General features: G+C 26.9%; 2 protein-coding genes across 10 annotated transcripts in view; one reads left to right on the forward strand and one right to left on the reverse strand.

Annotated features, from left to right (window-relative positions):
• LOC100169164 (cell division cycle 5-like protein) overlaps positions 1-3,861 on the reverse strand; it is an 11,451-nt gene extending 7,590 nt beyond the window's left edge. Inside the window, exon 1 of the mRNA XM_001951181.5 lies at positions 3,637-3,861. Within this exon, the coding sequence (XP_001951216.1) occupies positions 3,637-3,681 (45 nt within the window). The 5' untranslated portion in view covers positions 3,682-3,861. The remainder of the gene's footprint in view (positions 1-3,636) is intronic.
• A 1,313-nt stretch (positions 3,862-5,174) lies between these two features.
• The window catches only part of LOC100160294 (serine/arginine repetitive matrix 1), a 19,239-nt gene continuing 2,729 nt past the window's right edge, over positions 5,175-21,684 (forward strand). For 5 of the 9 annotated variants that reach the window (XR_001679745.1, XR_510864.2, XR_510865.2 and 2 more), the window contains exons 1-15: positions 5,175-5,421; positions 8,040-8,129; positions 8,234-8,359; positions 8,420-8,590; positions 9,145-9,233; positions 12,883-13,029; positions 14,114-14,248; positions 19,144-19,304; positions 19,370-19,494; positions 19,587-19,840; positions 19,915-19,984; positions 20,095-20,190; positions 20,332-20,417; positions 21,126-21,221; positions 21,307-21,367. Coding sequence is in view for 2 of the 9 variants with exons in the window: in XM_001951008.4 (XP_001951043.2) it covers positions 5,413-5,421; positions 8,040-8,129; positions 8,234-8,359; positions 8,420-8,590; positions 9,145-9,233; positions 12,883-13,029; positions 14,114-14,248; positions 19,144-19,304; positions 19,370-19,494; positions 19,587-19,840; positions 19,915-19,984; positions 20,095-20,190; positions 20,332-20,417; positions 21,126-21,221; positions 21,307-21,367 (1,716 nt within the window). In the remaining 7 variants the exon portion in view is untranslated. The remainder of the gene's footprint in view (positions 5,422-8,039; positions 8,130-8,233; positions 8,360-8,419; positions 8,591-9,144; positions 9,234-12,882; positions 13,030-14,113; positions 14,249-19,143; positions 19,305-19,369; positions 19,495-19,586; positions 19,841-19,914; positions 19,985-20,094; positions 20,191-20,331; positions 20,418-21,125; positions 21,222-21,306; positions 21,368-21,684) is intronic. The other 4 variants (XR_003839254.1, XR_003839255.1, XR_003839256.1 and 1 more) reach the window with 4 other exon arrangements.

The following is a 21,684-nucleotide window of genomic DNA, read 5'->3' on the forward strand; positions in this document are numbered from 1 at the left end:
AATCTGGTTTTTAGAAAAATATTTATCTTAAGTCAAGAGGTTTATTTTTTATGATTTTTTAAAATTTAAAATTTTTTTGAAGTAAACTCATTACTTTGGAAAGTAATACCTAACTTTTTGAAATAATTCTTAGATTTTAACAGGTAACTGTTTAAAAAATTTCATAAAATATTTTTAAAAGTTTACCTATATTTTTTGTATTTAAACTATTTTTGCGACTGGATCAACTGTACTTACCAAAAGTAATGAGATTTCAAAAAATAAATTACACAAAAGAATAGGTAAATGTTTTTAATTTTACAATCAATATTTTTTTTTTAAAACAGATTTACAAATTGGCTATTTTCAATTTTTCAAAAAAAAATTTATATCAGATTTATTGTTTTTTTTATTTTTCAGTATAAAAACATAAAAATAAAAAGTATTTTTCGTGTACCGCAAGGCTCTGTAAATTATATAGAAAAAAATAATTAAAATATATCAATTATAATTATTTAGAACAAAAGTTATTTCATTTGTCAGGTCATCCTGTTACACCTTATATATTTTTAATGGCAAAATCATAATTTAATTAAAATATAACTACCATAAAAATAATAGTTTTATTAAATCTATGGAATGCCAAACCACATCGTTTTAGCTTAAAAATAAATACAGGAGTTACATCCAATAATCCAGTCAAATTAGATGAAAAAAGAGGTCCACCTCTGAAAAATTCTGAATTTTGGTACACACCTTTATGACATTGTTGTAAATAATGTGTAAAAAGTCGTCATCTATATCATGTACATGTCAAAGGTCACAATATTAGCCTTTTTTTTTAATATCTCGCTTTAATGAGTCGTGCAATAAAAAGTTCTGGTTATAAGTTGTAGAGGAAGTAATTATCTACAAAAAAGGTCTTGTGACATTTTCACGTAAAACTTATAGTTTTTGCCTTATAAGGCCATCAAAATGTACACTTTTAATGTAATATGAATTTTTTACTAAAAACAAGTAGCCTTTGCGTCAATATCTCGCTTTATACTGGTTGTACAAATAAAACTTTCAAACAAAAATTGTAGAGGACAAAATTATATACAAGATAGTTATATATATATATCCAATCGCACTTGCGGTATACAAATTTTAATGTTTACCATACAAAATTACGATAATATTATAATATCAAAAACGGGAGAACACTGTTTGCTCGCTTGAATTTGAAACTATCAAATTTTAATCCAACAATACATACTTAATCTAACCATACATACTGATTCAGACGAGTCCTTAGTATACATATATAAGCAACATGTTATCCCACAACCACCCAGTTAGCCACATGGCATCCACCCTATAGTAATATGGACATAATACATCCTGTATAAAACAAAGGCATTCTTATTATCGTTATTGTATTATATACATGAATAGTATATAATTTTGTATGATAAACGTTAAAATTTGTATACCGTAAGTGCGATTTAATATATATTGTAGATAATTTTGTCCTCTACAATTTTTGTTTGAAAGTTTTATTTGTACAACCAGTATAAAGCGAGATATTGACGCAAAGGCTACTTGTTTTTAGTAAAAAATTCATATTACATTAAAAGTGTACATTTTGATGGCCTTATAAGGCAAAAACTATAAGTTTTACGTGAAAATGTCACAAGACCTTTTTTGTAGATAATTACTTCCTCTACAACTTATAACCAGAACTTTTTATTGCACGACTCATTAAAGCGAGATATTAAAAAAAAAGGCTAATATTGTGACCTTTGACATGTACATGATATAGATGACGACTTTTTACACATTATTTACAACAATGTCATAAAGGTGTGTACCAAAATTCAGAATTTTTCAGAGGTGGACCTCTTTTTTCATCTAATTTGACTGGATTATTGGATGTAACTCCTGTATTTATTTTTAAGCTAAAACGATGTGGTTTGGCATTCCATAGATTTAATAAAACTATTATTTTTATGGTAGTTATATTTTAATTAAATTATGATTTTGCCATTAAAAATATATAAGGTGTAACAGGATGACCTGACAAATGAAATAACTTTTGTTCTAAATAATTATAATTGATATATTTTAATTATTTTTTTCTATATAATTTACAGAGCCTTGCGGTACACGAAAAATACTTTTTATTTTTATGTTTTTATACTGAAAATAAAAAAAACAATAAATCTGATATAAATTTTTTTTGAAAAATTGAAAATAGCCAATTTGTAAATCTGTTTTAAAAAAAAATATTGATTGTAAAATTAAAAACATTTACCTATTCTTTTGTGTAATTTATTTTTTGAAATCTCATTACTTTTGGTAAGTACAGTTGATCCAGTCGCAAAAATAGTTTAAATACAAAAAATATAGGTAAACTTTTAAAAATATTTTATGAAATTTTTTAAACAGTTACCTGTTAAAATCTAAGAATTATTTCAAAAAGTTAGGTATTACTTTCCAAAGTAATGAGTTTACTTCAAAAAAATTTTAAATTTTAAAAAATCATAAAAAATAAACCTCTTGACTTAAGATAAATATTTTTCTAAAAACCAGATTTACAAATCGGCTATTTTCAGTATTAAAAATAAAAAAAAAAAAAAGTAAGAAAGCAGGTAAGTGTATGTCGCTCTGCTGTACAGTATATTGCAAGTGGGTATATAAGAAAAACGATTCTGAGCGGAGACGGTTTGTCAGTCTGGATATTTTATATTTTGTTATTATTTATTTAATCATGTAAGTGATAATATAAAATATATACTTTTTATCGTTCTATGATGATAAACAAAGCGTTCGAAATTAAAATCCCATTTTAGCGTTTTTTTGTAATTTTCCGGTGGATTTTTCCCGTGGCATTAAATAATTATTGAGAAAATCGAAAAATGACCTGTCTAAAGTACCATCTTGATCCAATTTGCTAAAAGATAAGGTACTATATGTTGAAATCGAAACACTCCTTCTGGAAGAAATTTTGTATACAGGATATAAAAAGAAAAAAAAACTAGACTTGTAGGTAAACTTAAGTTGTACTTAATAAAAAGTTAATAGACATTTTTATAATTTGCGGTTTAAATAAAGATTTGTTTAATGTATCTTATTAATTTACTGATTGGTACCTACATAAAAAAAAAATAATGAGCTTAATCCCCGGCTTAATCCATAACATTTGACTACTGCTATACAAGTTTTTTATTACAAAACTGCATTAAAATTTTTTTAACTTTAAGAGTACGATTCTCATGTACCTACACAGTTTCATATTTAGTTACAGAATGGCAATCTTCGATCAAAAAAAGGGGGTTGAATATAAAGTTAATTCAATGCATTAAATTCAGCCAGGTATAGTCATTTTTCAATCCAGCAGTCAAAGAGTTGACAATAGTAAACATTTTTAGATTTTTATGTAAACAGATATAACATCAAAAACAAAACAATATATTTTTGAATTTCTCAAACTGAAAGATGTAGTATGTACAGTGTGAGACGTAATAATATACATGTATATACACATAGGCAATATTATTTAATTTTATAAACCAACTCAGAATCTATAAAATTAATTGAATCAAAAATAAGACCGTAAGACATTACTAAGATGTGCTCTGTTTACGTTAGTTTTCGTAAATGTTTCAATCTCACCTCGGTGTTTCGCCAAACGCCGCCTTTTATCATGATTCGCGGCATCTTCGGGAATGTTTTTAGCAGCGGCTATTCAGTATTAATTACACGACACACGTGCGACGCCGGCACGAAACTAAAATATAAACTTAGAAATATACTTATTTTTGCCTGTCATCTAACGAAGCATGTCATCACAATATAAAATTATAAAAGGCCGAACGCTGAACGAGACTACGAGAGCTTATCAGTTATCAGTTGAATACAAAAATCCAGAATGACTTACGGCGCTTTCCTAGCCACAGTGGCATTTAAATGAACTAATAGAGTGTCACTATCATAGACCTATTATGACCTATTATTACAACTGAACTATAGTTAATAGGTCTATGGTCAATGACCAATGACCATTGGTCACCATCACAATTCACAGATAACAGTATTTAAAGTTTCCATAGACCACGACGGTCTTGAAGATCTTCTAAGACCGTGCCATAGACATATTATAATAGTCTATTATCAGTCCTGTAAAGAATACTTTTAAAAAGTACTTGAGTAAATACTCAAATACATTTTTTTTTAAGTATTTAAGATACTACTCAAATACTTTAATTGTAAAGTATTTCAAATACTTTTGGTTTTTAATGTGGGTTTCTAATTATCGTAATATAAACACATAGGTAGTAGGTAATCTAATAGTTATCTAATAGTTTTAAAGGGAATATTGTTATTCAAAATTCAATAACTTTTTTTAGAAATCTGGTTTTTACAAACCTTTGGGCTTCGGCTAATACAGAAATACAGAATATTTAATAAAACTATTATTCTATTATTGTAGTTGACAACAATATTTTTCCAACCAATATTTTCGAATAAAAATACAATTTTCGAAATAAAAAACTAAAGTATTCAATACCAAAAAGTATTTAATACAAAAAAAAGTATTTAAAATACCATTCAAAATACTTCATGCTGAAAGTATTTAAAATGTTATTCAATACTTAAAAAAGTTATTTGAATACTTTTACTCAAATACTTTACAGGACTGTCTATTATGTCTATGGAAGTTACTTTATACCACAGATATATAAAGTATATAACTATGTATCTGTGCTTTATATATATTCTGTGGTCACCATTTATTTTATGATTTATCTGTCGACAATCGATATATACTTATGATTTATGAAAATTATTAAATAATATAAAATAATAAATTTATTCATGATTATATTTAATAATAATAATGTCTTCAATCTTCATGATCATGACAACTTTACTGACAAGTGACAAGTAATAACTACTGACAAACCGGGCCCGTGCATTTCAATATTTCATTTTTTCATATTACTTTATTCATAGACACGTTATACTATTATTATTTAAATGATTTTATTATTCTGTGGCCGTGCCGGTAAACGATGGATTTTCCTTTTCCATGACAAGCACAATAAAAATGCCGTACAATTATATTGTACGATTACATATTTGAACAGATGGCGTGGAACTACGTTTACACGATATTATATTATAGTTCGTGCAAGTTACAATACTGATCGAACCGCGACCAATCAGGATGATCCAATTTCTTTTCACCATTGTTTTCCGCCGTGTGAGGTGCCGTCGTGCCGAACTCTACCGTCTGCCGAGCGTCCGGGGCACGCCGAACTGTGTCTGTTTGTATGATTTTTGTAATAATATTTTAATATTATTGTAGTCGGCGTTTTTTGTTTTTTTTACCGTCCTGAGTGTTGTAATATCATATTCTGACCCGTTGGTTCTAGAACCGGAATCAAGATGTATACGGTGAGTACATTTTGAATAATAATATGTTAAACGTTTACCTACGATCACGACAATAATTACGGCGTCTCACGTTTTCAACCGCACAATATTATTATTCATTGAAATTGTCCAGCACTATTAATAATACGGCGTTGCAGATATTATACCGTGAATAGATCTCATCAATTTCAGTCGTGTATTTTGAATTTTTTAAGATACGTCGATGTTTACGTTTTTGGATATTATCTATATTAGGTCGTTGTCGAAATAGGCTGGTTTTATGTTTGCTGTTGTATACTTGAATTACCAAGTAGATTGGCATAATAATATTTAGACATTTGTTATATATTATAATGGTATTGTAAATCTTATTGATACACGATCGTCACCCTTTGATCATCATACATACAACTATATACAATAAATATTGTTATTTTATGTGCATTACCTATACAATCTGTATCTATTCAATTTAGTAGATAAGCTAAAATAAATAATATTAAGTGACTATTAAATTAATTAATTAACCTTTTAATGTAGTATTATATGATATAAAAGTGACACTTCACATGTGTGCCTGTTTATATTTTATATGTACCTACCTACCTAGTTCAATTATGAAAATAAATACAATAGATAACTGAAACCAAATAGCTATTTAATAAAATAGAAATTATCAAATTTTTCATCATTTTAAATTTAATATAAATATGTAGGTACTTAGGTATATGAGCAATCCCAAATAGGGTTGTTATAATTAAGTTTACATGTTAAATTATATCATTTAAAGTTTGTGAATTTATCAATTGTTATTATTTATTATGATACAGAGCAACTCTTTTAAGCCCCGTTCACACGATCAAATAATTTGACAAATTATTTGATCGTGTGAACGGGGCTTTATATACGTAAACACTTCTCAAAAAGTTTTAACAACTTTTTGAATTATTTGTTTTAGTTGTAATTTACTACCTAAACAATATTTTTGAAAATTAATTAGGCTATTCCTGTTCATGTTGTGGTGACACCAAGAACAGATTTAAATACCTTTAATTTTAAATGACATTTTTTATTTTATTACCAATGCTGGATGTTTTTCTGAAAATGTATATTCATACAAATCAAATTATTTTTGAAATACTAGTATCAGTAATAGCATTGATTATGAATACTATCAGCAGTAGGTACCCCATAAAATGTTGGTTCACTAATATTAATGTATGTATTCAACAGTGTTGTTCTTACTATACTCTATCCCACGAGAGAATAATCAGTCCGCTGACTGATTCTCATCAGAGCCGCGTATCGCCCACAAAATACCCAGTGTTAGCGTGATCACGTGGTTCTCAACGCAATAATTGAATCATTTGTGATGCGCGAAAAGTGACTATTCTCTCGTGGGATAGAATATAAATATAGGTACATGTTGTTTAATAATTTAAAAATATATTAACATTATTTTGATTCAGCTATATTTATCATTAACATTACTGTATAGGTATTTTGCCTGTTTGTCATTTATGCACAGTTCACCCGATGAGTATGTTTTCCTCAGGTCTCCTTCCTGATAGGCCATTTCCATTTCTTGTGAGGTTTATAGCTCCCATTCTATTTTAATATAATATTAATGATTAAAAACAGGATAAGAAGACTTGGGAAAAATATTAAATAAACATCTTTAGCTATAGTTTTTTTTTTAAATTGTATCTATCTATATATAAATTAATATGTGTCCTTTATGCATTCCTAAATAGCTGGACCGTTTTTGATGAAATTTCTTGTGTGTGTATGAGTAGTTCCCGGAATGATTTAAATTCACAATTGGACCCAGTAGGTCTATCCTGGGGAGGTGCTCAAACAGGGGTTTTGAGATTTACGATGGACATTTTTGTTTATAAATGGTTGCTATTGGTTATAGGAGAAATAATTAGTAGAAATGAGTATTTATTTATTGGTTACCATTGGTTAATTAGCAGATCAGGTACAAGCTTGCATCAAATTGAATTTTTGAAGGATGGCTAAGTTGCACTTACTGCAGCGAGTTACACCCAAAAAAAGTTAAACAATCGTAATTTTTTTAAGAGTTGCCATTTTATACGGGCAACAAACTGCAAGGGATCAGCTAGTTATTTATAAATAGTAAATATATATGTCAAAAATTTTCTTTAAAACCTAATGTTATTGAGGATTTAAATAATGATATAATAATATACCATTCCTTAGATAGATATCTACTTTTAAAAATTAACTACCTACCTATATATACTTTATTCTATCTGAGAGTGAACCGCTGAACTGTGCCTGATCCCCCATGCGATGGCTATGCGTTCTGTGATTGGCCAACAGTTGTCGTCGGGCGCCTGTGCTAATGCTCTTACCAATGTCCGGATTGTGGTGGGGATGCGCGGAAATAGGTGTTTTGGTCGGCCGAGTGGTTTACTCTTAGATGGAATAGAGTATAGTTGTATACTTTTTCTATTCATCGTCATTTGAATATATTTTGTGTTAATACTCTCTAGTCAATTAAATTGTAATAAACGATAATGGCATTTTAACCATTAATTAAAAGATCGATTTAAATTTTAATCACATTAATATATTCAAATAACTTTGATAACATACTATTATTTAATTTATAGGGTACTAGTGCTGACCAGGATACTAGATTCAGTGACAAAGAAAAAAAGCTTTTGAAACAAATGAAATTTAGTGAATCTTTAAACGCTAAGGTATTATAATTAATATAATTTAATTGTCTAGGTTTTTAAATTTGTTATTATTTATTTTAATTTTCAAATACTAAAATTATCAAAATATATATGTTCCATGAAAGGTTGATATGAATAAAGTAAAACTAGATACTATCAAACCTTGGATTGGTAAAAGAATAACAGAATTGCTAGGAATGGAAGATGATGTTGTAGAAGAATTTGTGAACAATCAGCTTGAAGCCGATACTGTATGTAAAATATCTTGTATGTTTTACTTACATTTTTTTTTTAATATTGCCATTTTTTAGTGGCCTGATCCAAGAAAAATGCAAATAAATCTCACTGGTTTCTTGAATGGCAAAAATGCTCGAGTATTTATGACGGATTTGTGGGAATTACTTTTGTCTGCACAGGAATCTCCATCGGGAATCCCCCCTAAATTTATTGAGCAAAAAAAAGAAGAGTTAAAAAAGAAAATGGTAATATTATTTTTATAGTTATTGTGTTTCAGTTTTGTTGATTTTGGTAATACAAAATGTATCCATCTAGTTAATTTTTAGTAAGAACAGTTGTGACATACCATTTCTTATATAAATTAAAGCAGTGTTTCTCAAATTTTTTAATTGTATGTCTTATTAGCTACAATAAAAAGTACTAAAATCCATAAAATCTTCAATTGATCTATGATAAAAATGATGATAAATAAAATTGATTTTGAGTAACCTTACAGTTACAGTTTGAGAATCGCTGTCTTAGGGCCCGTATTACAATAGTTTAACTTAGGTTAAGCCATGGAATTCGGCCGTGAAAATCAGTGGGTTAAGCATAACCGAGGTTTTAACAATGATTGTAAAACGGGCCCCTATAGTATTAAATAATTAATATACCTGATAATTAATAATAGAAAATAAGAATACCGAAATTATAAAGCAATTTGTTTATTTATTTTGTTCATTAGAATTTTTTTTTTTTATTATTAAAAGTTAATTTATTATTAATCTTGATGAACTAATGTTGCAACTATATATTACAGGAAGATCAAGAGCGTGTGGGAGATATGATTAAGAAGTTTGAAAAAGATAAAGAAGATAGAGAAAAAGAAAGAAAAAAAGATAGAGAAAGGTAATTTTTAATTCAATTATGTATTTATTATGATAAAAATGTTTTTCTATTTCTCTTAAACTTAATATATATTTTGATCATGTTATGACAATCTTATTTATGCTGGATTTACATAACACTATCACCTCAATTTATTATTAACATTGCTCAGAGTTGGTAATATATACATTTAAAATATTTGTTTTTTGTTACACCTATCCTAACAAAATCACTCCGTGTAAAAAAAATGCAAAGTGAAAAAAACTTAATAGATAAATACTATAAAATGTGTGATATGAGGTGGAATCTAAGTAAATGGTCTAATTTGTAAAATGTATATATAAGTAATTAATCCAAATTTAGTTTACTTGGTCGGAAACAAATTTATTTATTTTAATGGGGTCTGCATTATTTATTACATAATACTTAGTACTTGGCTATACATTTTTAGACTGAATCTTCCGACCAAGTAAACGAAATTAAGATTCATTTTAATTAAAATAATTCATATAATAAATAAATATAAATAACCAATTTTTATTAAATTTGGATTAATTACTTATATATAAATTTTACACATCAACCATTTACTATTCCACCTTATATCTGTATTGTTCATTAGTAATAGTACGTTCCATTCTAGAATACTGTTCTGTATAGTATGGAACCCATTTACTGGTATTTGGGTAAATAAACTTGAAAGTATTCAAAATTGCTTTCTAAAATTCTTATTACCTAAATTAAGATTACCAATTAATGATATTTCTAACATTGCTAAACAATGTGATCTTGATCCATTATTTAATGATGTTATTTATGCATATAAACTTATTTATAAGCAAATTGATTGGGACAATCTATTTACCAAATTTGAATTTAAGGTAAATTCAATTCTCGAAATCACTTATTATTTCATATTTACTGCCACTGCCATTATTACAGTTACTATACCTTGTTAAACCGTATGTGTATGTTTTGTAACAAACAAGGCTGGGTAAGTCAATGATTTTTTTTAACTCTGTTAAGTTAAGTTAATATGCAGCAATAACAAAAAGTTAATTTAATTATAGGTAGGTTAACTCGGTTAAGTTAAAAGTTAATACATACTTTTTATTAAGTTAAAAAAAAGTTAATTTGTTTATATAACTAGTGCACTAAATTTTTTTACAACCCAAAACTAAATCATCAACTATAGTGTTTTACTTTATACAGTTTTTCCAATTTCCATATAAAACAAATTGGAAAAAATATAAATATTTAACTTTAAAAAATTCACGGTAAATATTTTTTGACATGAAAACGAAATAGACTGAAATAGTGAAATAGTGTAATGTAATAAAATTAAAAACAAAATATCTTAACTTACTTCTTAAAATGAAAAATTAATTCGTTAATTTCACATTAATTAAAAAAGAAATTTTGTAAGTTAACAGTTAGGTTAATGAAAATCCAAAAGTAACTTGGTAATAACCTTACAAATTTTGTTTTTTTTTATGATCCACCGTGTTTGCTATACTCTTTATCAACTAAGTAATGTATTTTAATGTATATATATTTTGTAACTTTTGCTCATCTTGGGCGTAATTAATAAATAAATCACATATTTTATAGCATATATCTTTAAGTTTTTTTCACTTAGCGTCTTTTTACACGGAGTTATCAGAGTGATTTTGTTGGAATGTCTATAGTTTTTTATAAATTATCATTTTTAATATACTGTATTAATACATCTGGGGTAATTGTTTACCCCGTGTACCCAAAGACGAATTAAATTTATCCACAAAATTTGCCGTGTACCTAGTATCTACACAAGTCGTAACGCATCAACAATAAACGGGTACAAACAGCTGTCTATATGTTTTTGATAGCAAGGTTGAAATGTAGACAAAACACGATTAGCACAAACGCCACATAACCGTAAAGTAATCTATACTCCATATGTGAGACGGAATGCACCGAGAGTGAACTATCGTAGTAACCTAACCTAACTAGAGTAGTGGAAGAAGTACTGTCAAGTATGCCACTATCACAAGTATTCCTGTTACCCGGGGTCAGCCATGGCGCGTTTAAGAGGATGCCAGCGCATTATTCGTTTTTTCTCTCTGGCCCACGTGCAACATAGACAAAACGCATTTGCGCAATTATTTTTTCTATATTTTTAAGTTATCTTAGAGTAAAATCAGCCATTACAAAAAAGACAGAGAATAATATTTTTGAGGGAATGACATATTAATTTCTCTTAATATTGTTTTAAAACAATTTAAACATCATTTTTTGTTTATTTTGAAAGTTAAATACAAAGTCAAATAACAATAAAATATAAAATCAATATGTCAGTCCCTCTAAAATATTATTCTCTATCTTTTTTGTAATGGGTGATTTTACTTAAAAACATAAAAAAAACCATTCTGCGCAATTGCGTTTTGTCTGTTGCGCGTGAGTCAAAGAGAGAAAACAAATAGTGCACTGACAACCTCTTAATACAGCAGCCGGGGTCAAAAGTAGTATATTATCCACTATTTTTTGATCATAACTAAAATATTATTCAACCAATTCCATTGAAAATTATAAAAGCAAGTAGTCTGTGATTTTCTCAATCGATTGATACCTCATTCTAACGATTTGGTCCATTTATTAGACCTGTAATAAAGAATACCAAAATATTAACATATATCAGGGATGGCGAACCTATGTCACGGAGTGACACACTTGCATTATTTCAGTGACACACCAATTTCAAATATAATTCATAATTTTTACTTCACTTTCCAAAAAAATAATCGATAATTTGAAACTATCTTTAACTTATTATTGGAATATATCGTAAGATATTGTAATCTGTACTTTCATTTCATAAGCTCGTAAACGATTAGATTAGATTATCAATAAATTTGTTTTTCACGTTTACGTATAAACGTGGGTACAACAGAACGGTCAACAGATAACAGATAGTTTCGGATACCTTACATGACGACTAACAAAAAAAAAAGTTCTGCTAAGTTTCTGACACTCGAGGCAAATAAAATCAAACCAAACATTTTGATTTGACACACAGTTAACAAAAGGTTCGCCATCCCTGACATATATTAAATAGGAATGTTTAGGTTTCTGTATATATACAAGGTCGTGTGATACACCTTTTTTTTTTTACTTAGGTCGCGGCACTTCCGTGTCGCTGGATAATATATTATGTATAGGATTTTTGACGATATTTCCCCTGTAGGAGTAAATAAAAACATTGTACTAAGTAGTATACATATGTATAATAGTACATCTTTTATATAATTAACAGTAGTGGAACTAAATGAAACTTGAAACATTCCAATCCATAATATTAAAATTCAACGCTTCCATTACAGTATTTTTTACTCTATGATGAGGTACACTTGATTGACACCTACTATACAGCAAAACGGTTACTTGCCAACTTTTATATAGTAATTTTACACTTAATGACATTAAGTCAATTGTATATACTTTATTTGGCCAAACAATTAGAAAAGTTTTATAGTCTAATAATAATTCTACACAAAAATAAAATTTAATAACTTCACACAGAACATACCTAATAATTCTTAAATCCTTTCTAAAAACTACCTATCTTTATCGCAGTCAAAACATGAATGATTTAAAATAGTAATATTAATTGTCTACAATTTTATTGTTTTAGGAGGAAAAGTCGTAGTAGATCACATACACGAGATCGTCGTAGCAGATCTAGAGATCGCCATCGTGATAAACGTGATAAAGAAAAAGAAAGAGATAAATATAAAGATCATGATTCAGATAAAGTACGAGAAAAACATACAAAAAGAGAGTAAGTATTGTAATCATTTTGTTTTTTGTCAATAAATGAAATTTCTACTATAGTGACTTTCAACAATTTTTATATTTGGGTGTTTGGATGCCCTGTATAAAAAATAAACAATAATATTTTTAACCACCTATTTTACAGATAATACCCATATTTTTTCTGAAAATGTTAATACCAAAATCTAATTTTTTTTATTTTTGTGATAACAAAAAACCATCGATATGATAACATGTATGTGTTCTTTATTGCGTCTAAAGATACTGTTTAGGCTAGAAAAATACTTCAATCCTCAACTTCAATATCTATTCTGAAATAAAAGTTAATTTAGTTGGTGCTTAGTAAAAATGCCTCTGTACTTTTTTTAATAATTGAGAAAAATGTTTTACAACGCATTTTTCTTATTTTGTTGTAATTCCAAAACTAATAACTTTAGATACTTGTAAATAAGTAAATTTTTATATTCACATTTTATATTATATAATAGTATAATTTTTAAAATATTTTAACTTAAGATAGTTATAAAATTTTGAAATTTTGGTTTTTTTTCTAAAAATGTCAATAAAAAATTTAACACAAGGTTTTTAAGTTGTTATAACTGGAATTAAAAAAAAAAAAGTTGAGCGTTTAAACAAAGAATAATGGTTTTAGCTATTTTTTTGTTGTTCAAAAATATTATCTTGGAGACTTGAAACTTTTATTTATATTATTATATTATACATTTATACTAAATACCAATCTTATTTATAGTTTATACCATAAACCTTTTCATACAATATTGACTAACAATTTAATAATAATATAATAAATGCAATGTTTTTGGAAAAAAATTAATTAAGTCTACCGTATTACCTATAATAGTAAAATGTATTCCTATAGTAGCAAAATAAATAACTTAAATAGCAATATAAATATATTATAAAATATACTAAGTTTTAAAGTTGATAGATCGCCTCCACTCTGAATCATTTTTCTATATCTACTGTTACCTACTTGCCCTATTTTTTTTTTATTTCAATGTACTGTTTAAATTTTTTTTTATCTCTAACAGGTATTGAATAATATAATAAATGTATTTTTATGTCATTAGTTCTCGTTCAAAGTCAAAAGGAAAACTTGTGAGTAATGGACATACTTCACCGACTAAAAAAGAAAAAAGTCGTAGTTGTTCACCTAAAAATGATATTACCTCAACTGAGGAAAAAACTACTAATCCAAAGACTTCGTAAGTATTATCTTACTAATCTACATATTATTATTATCTACATATCTTAATAATTAATAAGTACTTAAGTTATGTAAAAAAAAAATTATTTTCATATTACCTATATTATGTGTTAAAATAAAAGTTGTTAATAATTTATACTAAAAATCATTTTCTTGTGTAAGCAGTAAAAAACTAAAGTTTCAGATCAGCTTGATCTATTGGCTACAGAGCCATTTTTATTCGAACTTTACTTTCTTAGACAAAAATTATCCAAAAGAGTAATTAGTTTATTGGAATGTATTGTGGTGAACAATTATTTGTGATGCAATATTACTATTCAAATTCAACTTTTTGATTCTGGATGGAGTGATAAATGTATTGATTTTATGTGTTTTTTAGGGATGCTTTGATGACGTTTTTGGAAGCAAATTTAATGGATATAAGTGTTTGTTTTTAGTGATCAAAATTGAAATTTCTCAGTTCTTTTTAAAATAAGTTTGGGGGTAGGGGTTAAACATTTGTTTAAATGCTAATACTTAATAATATTATTATTATTGTAATAGTTTTTAAGTAGCTTTGGTTAAAAAAAGTTAGACAGTCTCTAAAAATCGTTTTTCATCATATAGGTACAATGGTTTATCATTGAATTCAAATTGAACTTAAAATTGAACCTAACCTAAACATTTCAGAACCCTTAATTCCTACTGTAATATAAGATTGTCAGATTATATTTTAGTTATATAATAAATTGGTAAATTTATTAGTATCTGAATTATTTGTTTAAAATATAATTTACTTGTAACCATAACTAAATATTTTTAAGAAGCACACAACCTGGGGCGGACTTAGGCTCAGGTGGCCAGGTGGGTATAAGTTTTAAAACTACCAAACAGACACTCATGTTACAATTTTTATTTTAAATAAAATACATTTTTTTAAAATGAAAAAAAAATATTTTTGATACAACTAAGTTCAACATAATAAAAAAAAAAAACAAGTTACTTCAATATTAAAATCTTTTTCGAAACAAATAAAATAAAAAAAATCCAAAAATAAATTTAATGTTTTTAATTTAAATACTATTTTTATTAGTAATTCCTATTATTGTTTTAAAAAATTAATTAATTACTAAGTGTTCCAGAACTTCTACCAATAGCATCTAGTGACGTGTATTGTTACACAATAAATTACAAAAATGAATCTAAAATAACTTTCATAGCCATCATAACTGCAGTCGGACTGTTCCAGTTGTTTTATTTTTGTAAATAGAATTGTAATATTGCAGTGGCGTACGCAAGATTTTTCAATAGGGGGTGGGGCGGCTCGAAAATTAGTTAACATTTTATTTTTATTTTGTTCAATCTAATAATTTCAGACGTTTATTTGAAGAATTTTAAAATATTTATAACTTGGTCGAAATTGAAAATGCTCAGTGCTTTTTAAAATAATTGGAGAAAAAAAATTAAAATTTATTAAAATTGTTAGATAACCAGCTTGGTTATACCATCCTCACTTGGATTGTAATTGATTAATTAAAATTTTTTTTTTTCTTTAAATGTAAATAAAAAATTATTTATCCAGTCAAAAAGCTTAAAAATGTAATATGTAAGTTTTTATTATAACTAAAATATTAACGATACATAGACATCATGGTTTTTTTTTATAAGCATTTAAAGTTTAAATTTCGTCATAACCACAGTGAATTTGAAGTTCAAAACTTCATACAAGTAGTTCATACTTTTACCGAAAAATTATAGATAGTTTAGGAAAATTGGTATACAAATACAATTTTTTTTCAAAAATAAATTCATTCTGGTAAGACATATATGAAATTTACGAAATTGCTTACTATAGTCAGGAGTTAAAGTGGGGGAACACAGGAGGACTCAGTTCCCCTACCTCTGACGACGGTTAAAAAGCGTCCTCTTTAACAAATTAGGATTTTATACATAAGATATTATATATAAAATTATATATTCTAATATTTAAGTCCCCTCTGGAATTTTTTCCCACTTTAACCCCTGACTATAGTTGGCAGTTAAAACATGATAAATATTTTTTTTTTTAAGTAATAATAATTCAAGCAATGGGGGGAGGGCTTCAGCCCGTTAGCCCCCACCCCTGCATACGCCCCTGTAATATTGTATTCTTCGTTTTCGCATTAATGATTACGGTGTGGAGTTGAAAAATTATTAAAAATAACAAATATAGCCCCAGGCCCAAACATAAAATTTCTAGAGTGCTTGGGTTGGGTGGGTATGGTAACTTCCGCGCTGCCAGTCTCTCCCTGCACACAACACAAAAAAAAAAAATGATTATTAAATGTTAAATCTTTTTAGTTAGAACTACTAAAAACAATTTTGTCAAAATCCAATCTTAAAAAAAGTGGGCGAGTGGATGTTACTCTGCTGTACAGTAGGTTACAAGTGAGTCACTGTAATGGAAGGTGTTATATTTGAATTCAATGATGTAATATCGTTGTATAAGAAAACGATTCTGAGAGAAGATTGTCAGTCAGCCTATGATATTACTAAGTATATATTTGATGATTTTATTGTGAATAAAGTAATTTATATATAACCTATATTTAGGTGGAACCTTGTTTTAAATATTCAATCTTTAAATATAAAAGTTGAATATCTTATAAATCTTAAACTACAAAATAATTATTAAATTTTGTCAAAAAGGAATTTTAAATGCTTTTAAAAAAAATTGTACATATGTATTTTCAATATTTTTTAATTGCATTAAATCTTCACACCTTTTTACCCTAGAAATAATATTTGATTGATATTTATAGAAAAAAAAAACCTAAAAAAATTACAAATGTCCATAAACAGCTCAAAAAGAGTCAAAATATTTTCAACATTTTATCGTGTATAGAAAATGAAAATATAAACATTCAGTAAAATTTTCATGTATCTACAGTTATTTATTTTTGAATAACAATAAAATAACAAAACCGCTACATGGGAAATCGAGTGAATATCCAATATTGTAAAATATGAACTTCAAACGCTCATAAAAATTTAATTTAATTGGATTGTGGACATTTTTGTTTTGAAAAGGTGGACAAACTTATGAATAATCTTGTATTAAATTTTCAAATCTTAGATTTAAATAAAAAAATTTTATGAATTCTCAACTCAAAATAATTTGCTAAATTTCTTGGTTTTTCCGTATTTTGTCAAGATTTGAACTTTAAATGCTTATAAAAAAACTGTTTCTAAGGATTTTTAATATTTTTTAAATATCATATTAAAAATATAGTAGGAGCTGGGAGGCCGTAAAATCACGGAAACAAAACCAGTGAATTCATACCCAATAACCCCCCACGTCGATTAAAAAGACACTGGTGTCGTGATCTCCTAAATCCCGACCCGCACTAATCGAATAAAAAAAAAAAAAAAAAAAAAAAAAAATTAACAAAATAAAATAAAACTCTATCCCCCAAGTTAGAGGGTACCCACACTGGTGGGCCTCCCTCCTCACGCCATTCATGTTGTTGTTTCTTATTATATTATCAAATTTACTTATTGTATGTATATAAATATTACAGATTGTAAATATTCTATTTTAATAAAAAAAAAAAAAAAAAAAAAATGCTTATAAAAAAAACTGTAAAGATTTTAAATATTTTTTAAATGTCATTGTAACAATAAAGTAGGAATCTTGTATTAAATTTTATTGACATTCATAAAAAAAATAAACTAATTAAATTGGAAACTGAAATTGTCCGTAAACAGCTCAAAACAAATCAAAATATTTTGAAAATGTTATCGTGTATAGAAAATGGAAATATAAACAACCGTTGAAAATTTCATGTATCTATGGTCATTTTTTTTAAAATTACACCAAAAACAAAATTCAATTTTGTGAAAAATCGATTTTGTGTAAAAATTCCCGTTTTTCCTTAATTTTTCTTTTTTTTTTCACGGTGCTTTTGAAAATTACTGGGAATTTTAAATTTTGACCTCCCCAATGCACCAACGATATTCACTTTCCAATCGAACAAGATACTGAAGTTGATAATCAAAGCATTATTTCGACTACTTATCGTGTACACAGACACAAAAATAAAAATAAAAAAAAAAACACATCATTGTAAAATCAATACATTCATCGTTCCACTCAGAATCTAAAAAAGACTAATAAAATTGGAAACTGAAAATGTTCCTAAACAGTTCAAAATAAATTTAAATATTTTAAAAATTTTATCGTGTATAGAAAAGTAAATATAAACAACCAGTGAAAATTTCATTTGTTTACGCTCATCTGTTTTAGAGTTACACCAAAAACCAAAATCAATTTTGTGTAAAAAAATCCAGTTTTTCCTTAATTTTTATGTTGTTTTTCCCGGCGCTTTTGAAAACTTTTGGAAATTTTAAAATTTGACCTCCTGAATGCACCAACTAGATTCATTTACCCATTGAACAAGATACATTTGAAGAAAATCGAAGCAGTTTTACTGCCCCAAAGCGTGATGACAGACACAAAAAAAAAATAAAAAAATAAAAAAACACATCATTGTAAAAAATCAATACATTCATCGTTCCACTTAGAATCTAAAAAAAATATTATTTAAGCAGATATAGATTGGATTAGAATAACCATGTGACATCCTAGGCAGTGCTCTGCATATTCACCTATCTAAAAAAAAATTTTTTTTTTGTGTTTTATGCTCCTTGGTTGACTGGTGACACATAAATTTGTTTATTTTATTCTTAACAACATTATAAAGAAAGATAACTTAATTGCAGTGTCACCCGTCAAACCAGCATGCAATTATCTACAAAACATAACAAAATATTTTTATTGATGAAAATTTACTTATTCCGTTTTACTTAAGCACCATCCAAATAAACCATACTTGGTATATTCCATATTATTCATTATTATTATTTTTATTTCAGAGTTTCGCCTGCTAAAGACAAAGTTGTAGAAACAAATAATAAACCTAAACCTAAAGAACGATCATTATCTAGAGATTCTACTAAACGCAGGGAGAAAAAACGGCATCATTCTTCTTCATCAAGTCGTAGTTCATCATCGTCTAATTCTTCTTTAAGCCCTGGTAGGTATTAAACATTTTAAATTAATTTAACTGGTTTAATTATTTTATAAATATTTTTTTCATAGACCGTAAAAAAGATTTTGAAATTCAGAAAAAAGAAAACAGTATCCAAAAAAAAAGACAATACCGAACAAATAAAGATGAATCGTCTGGAAGTGAATCGGACAAAGATAAATCTACAGATAGAAGAGTAATATTTTTAATTTTAATGTAGAAATTGGTTTACCTAATTTTGTAATGAGTTCTGACTTAAAATAAAAATGTATATTTATAATCTTTAAGGATCGACGTGATCGTTCATCTTCTCGATCGAGGCGTCCATCTAGACATGCTTTTAATCGTGGCCGATATCGTGAAAAAAGTCGTGATCGTTATTATAGAGATAGAGAAAGGGAAAGGGCAAGAGAAAGAGAACGTAATCGCCGTGATCGTGAACGGGAACGTAGAGATAGAGAAAGAGCAATTCGTGAAAGGGATCGTGAACGTGATAGACGTAGGCAAAGAGAAAGAGAAGAAAAATCATCACCTCGAAGAAGGTAACTTAACTTGTAGTATTAAAAACTAAAACCAATGTCTTAAAAAAAATTAACAATATATGTCTTATGGTTAGGAAATCCAGAAGTCCTGAAAGAAAATCTAGATCAGGCAGCAGACATACAAGATCTCGTTCAAAATCTAAAGTATGTTATTTATTAATAATAATTTATTTGTTATACCAGTTAAACAGTATTTGTTGATTGTAATTCATTAAGTTATAAGCTTAAAGTTATATAAGTTATGTATTGTTTAGAGGAGACCAAGTGGAAAATCACGTAGCAGGGAACGTACTGTTAAGGATTCTAGTATTATTTCTCCCACAAAAAAAGATAACACTTCAAAATCAAAGGTTAGGTTAGGTATTAATAATTAACATTTTAGTATACATTTATATCACACTGATAATGTTACTGTATTAGATAATTAATCTTATTTCTTCAACATATTATTGCAGTTCTTTAAATTGTTTTTTTTTTTCATGTATAATCAGGCTTCTCAAGAAAGTTTATCTAGAACTCCTTCACCTTTTAAGAAAGTTGAAGACAAAGCAGAACGTAAACCAGTAAAAGATAGATTGTACGTATAAGATAATTTTATTTCTAAAACATAGTTTTTACTTTTTATTGCTTGAACTCAATATATATTTTCTAATTGTAAAATTGTAATTTATACATATTCAATTAAAGACAATTCTAATTGTATATAATATTTTACTATATTACACTTCTTCAACGATATATTTTTGAATATTGAAATCGTTTGGTTTTGTGCAATATCGAAAAAAAATTAGGTAACGATATTCCGAATAACGTTAACTCAAAAAAATTGTTTTTAAAATATATTCTACATGTTTTTTGGCGTTAAAATCAGTTAGTTTCAGTTAACCCGAATACCCAAGGTCATAAATTAATTATTAAAAATAAATTTTGATTACAAAGTATTCAATATTGTATGATATACTATGATTATCAATATATAAATTCCCGAAAAAAGTTTGGGATATTGATATTGTTGAATAAGTGATAATATCATCTATTATAAAGATGAATATTTATTATTTTATAACGTAAACAAAAATTCAAAATTTTTTTCGAAATATTATAAAAAATAAAAATTATTTATCTTAATTTTTAATCCATACTTGAATTATTAGGAGTTTTCAACTTTCACTCCGTGTGGTTTTTATCCAAAAACATGTATTACAATACTTTTTGATTGTTGCTGACGAAATAAATTTGTGTATTTTTTTTTTTAATTAAATAATTTGATACTTATTTTTCCTAGGGGTGTTAGAGATGAACAACATTCTAAATCTTCTCAGCCACAAAGATCAAAAGGACAATCTCCTTCATCGGAAAAGAAAAATAACACTGATAAAAAGTAATTTTAGTATTTTGTTTTTATTTACAAAATAGATATTATAATTATATTAAATATATTCATATTCGTCTAATATTTGTTTTAGAAATTCATCTAGTTCTAGACGAAGGTCATCAACATCTCCTGCTATTAAAAAGAAAGAAGAAGTGAGTATTTTTTTACTCACATTGTATATATTTACTTGGGTTAAATTTGTATATTATTCTTAAAAGTAATATTTAATGGTGCATTAGAATTTATTTTGATAATCATGTTTATAAAATAAAATATTTGAGATGTAAGAACTGTTCAACATATAAAATGTCGAGGATTATATTCAGTTTAAGAACACAAATAGGTACTATTGTGTTATACAATTAAATATTAACAAATAACTTAAACACAAATAGATGTTAAATATTAACTATGAGAGGACAGCAGAAAATAATCTGATGTCAAAATAGCTACATTGCTAACTTTCCTA

This window comes from Acyrthosiphon pisum, chromosome A1 (genome assembly GCF_005508785.2).
Source record: "Acyrthosiphon pisum isolate AL4f chromosome A1, pea_aphid_22Mar2018_4r6ur, whole genome shotgun sequence".
NCBI classification, from domain to species: Eukaryota; Metazoa; Arthropoda; class Insecta; order Hemiptera; family Aphididae; genus Acyrthosiphon; species Acyrthosiphon pisum.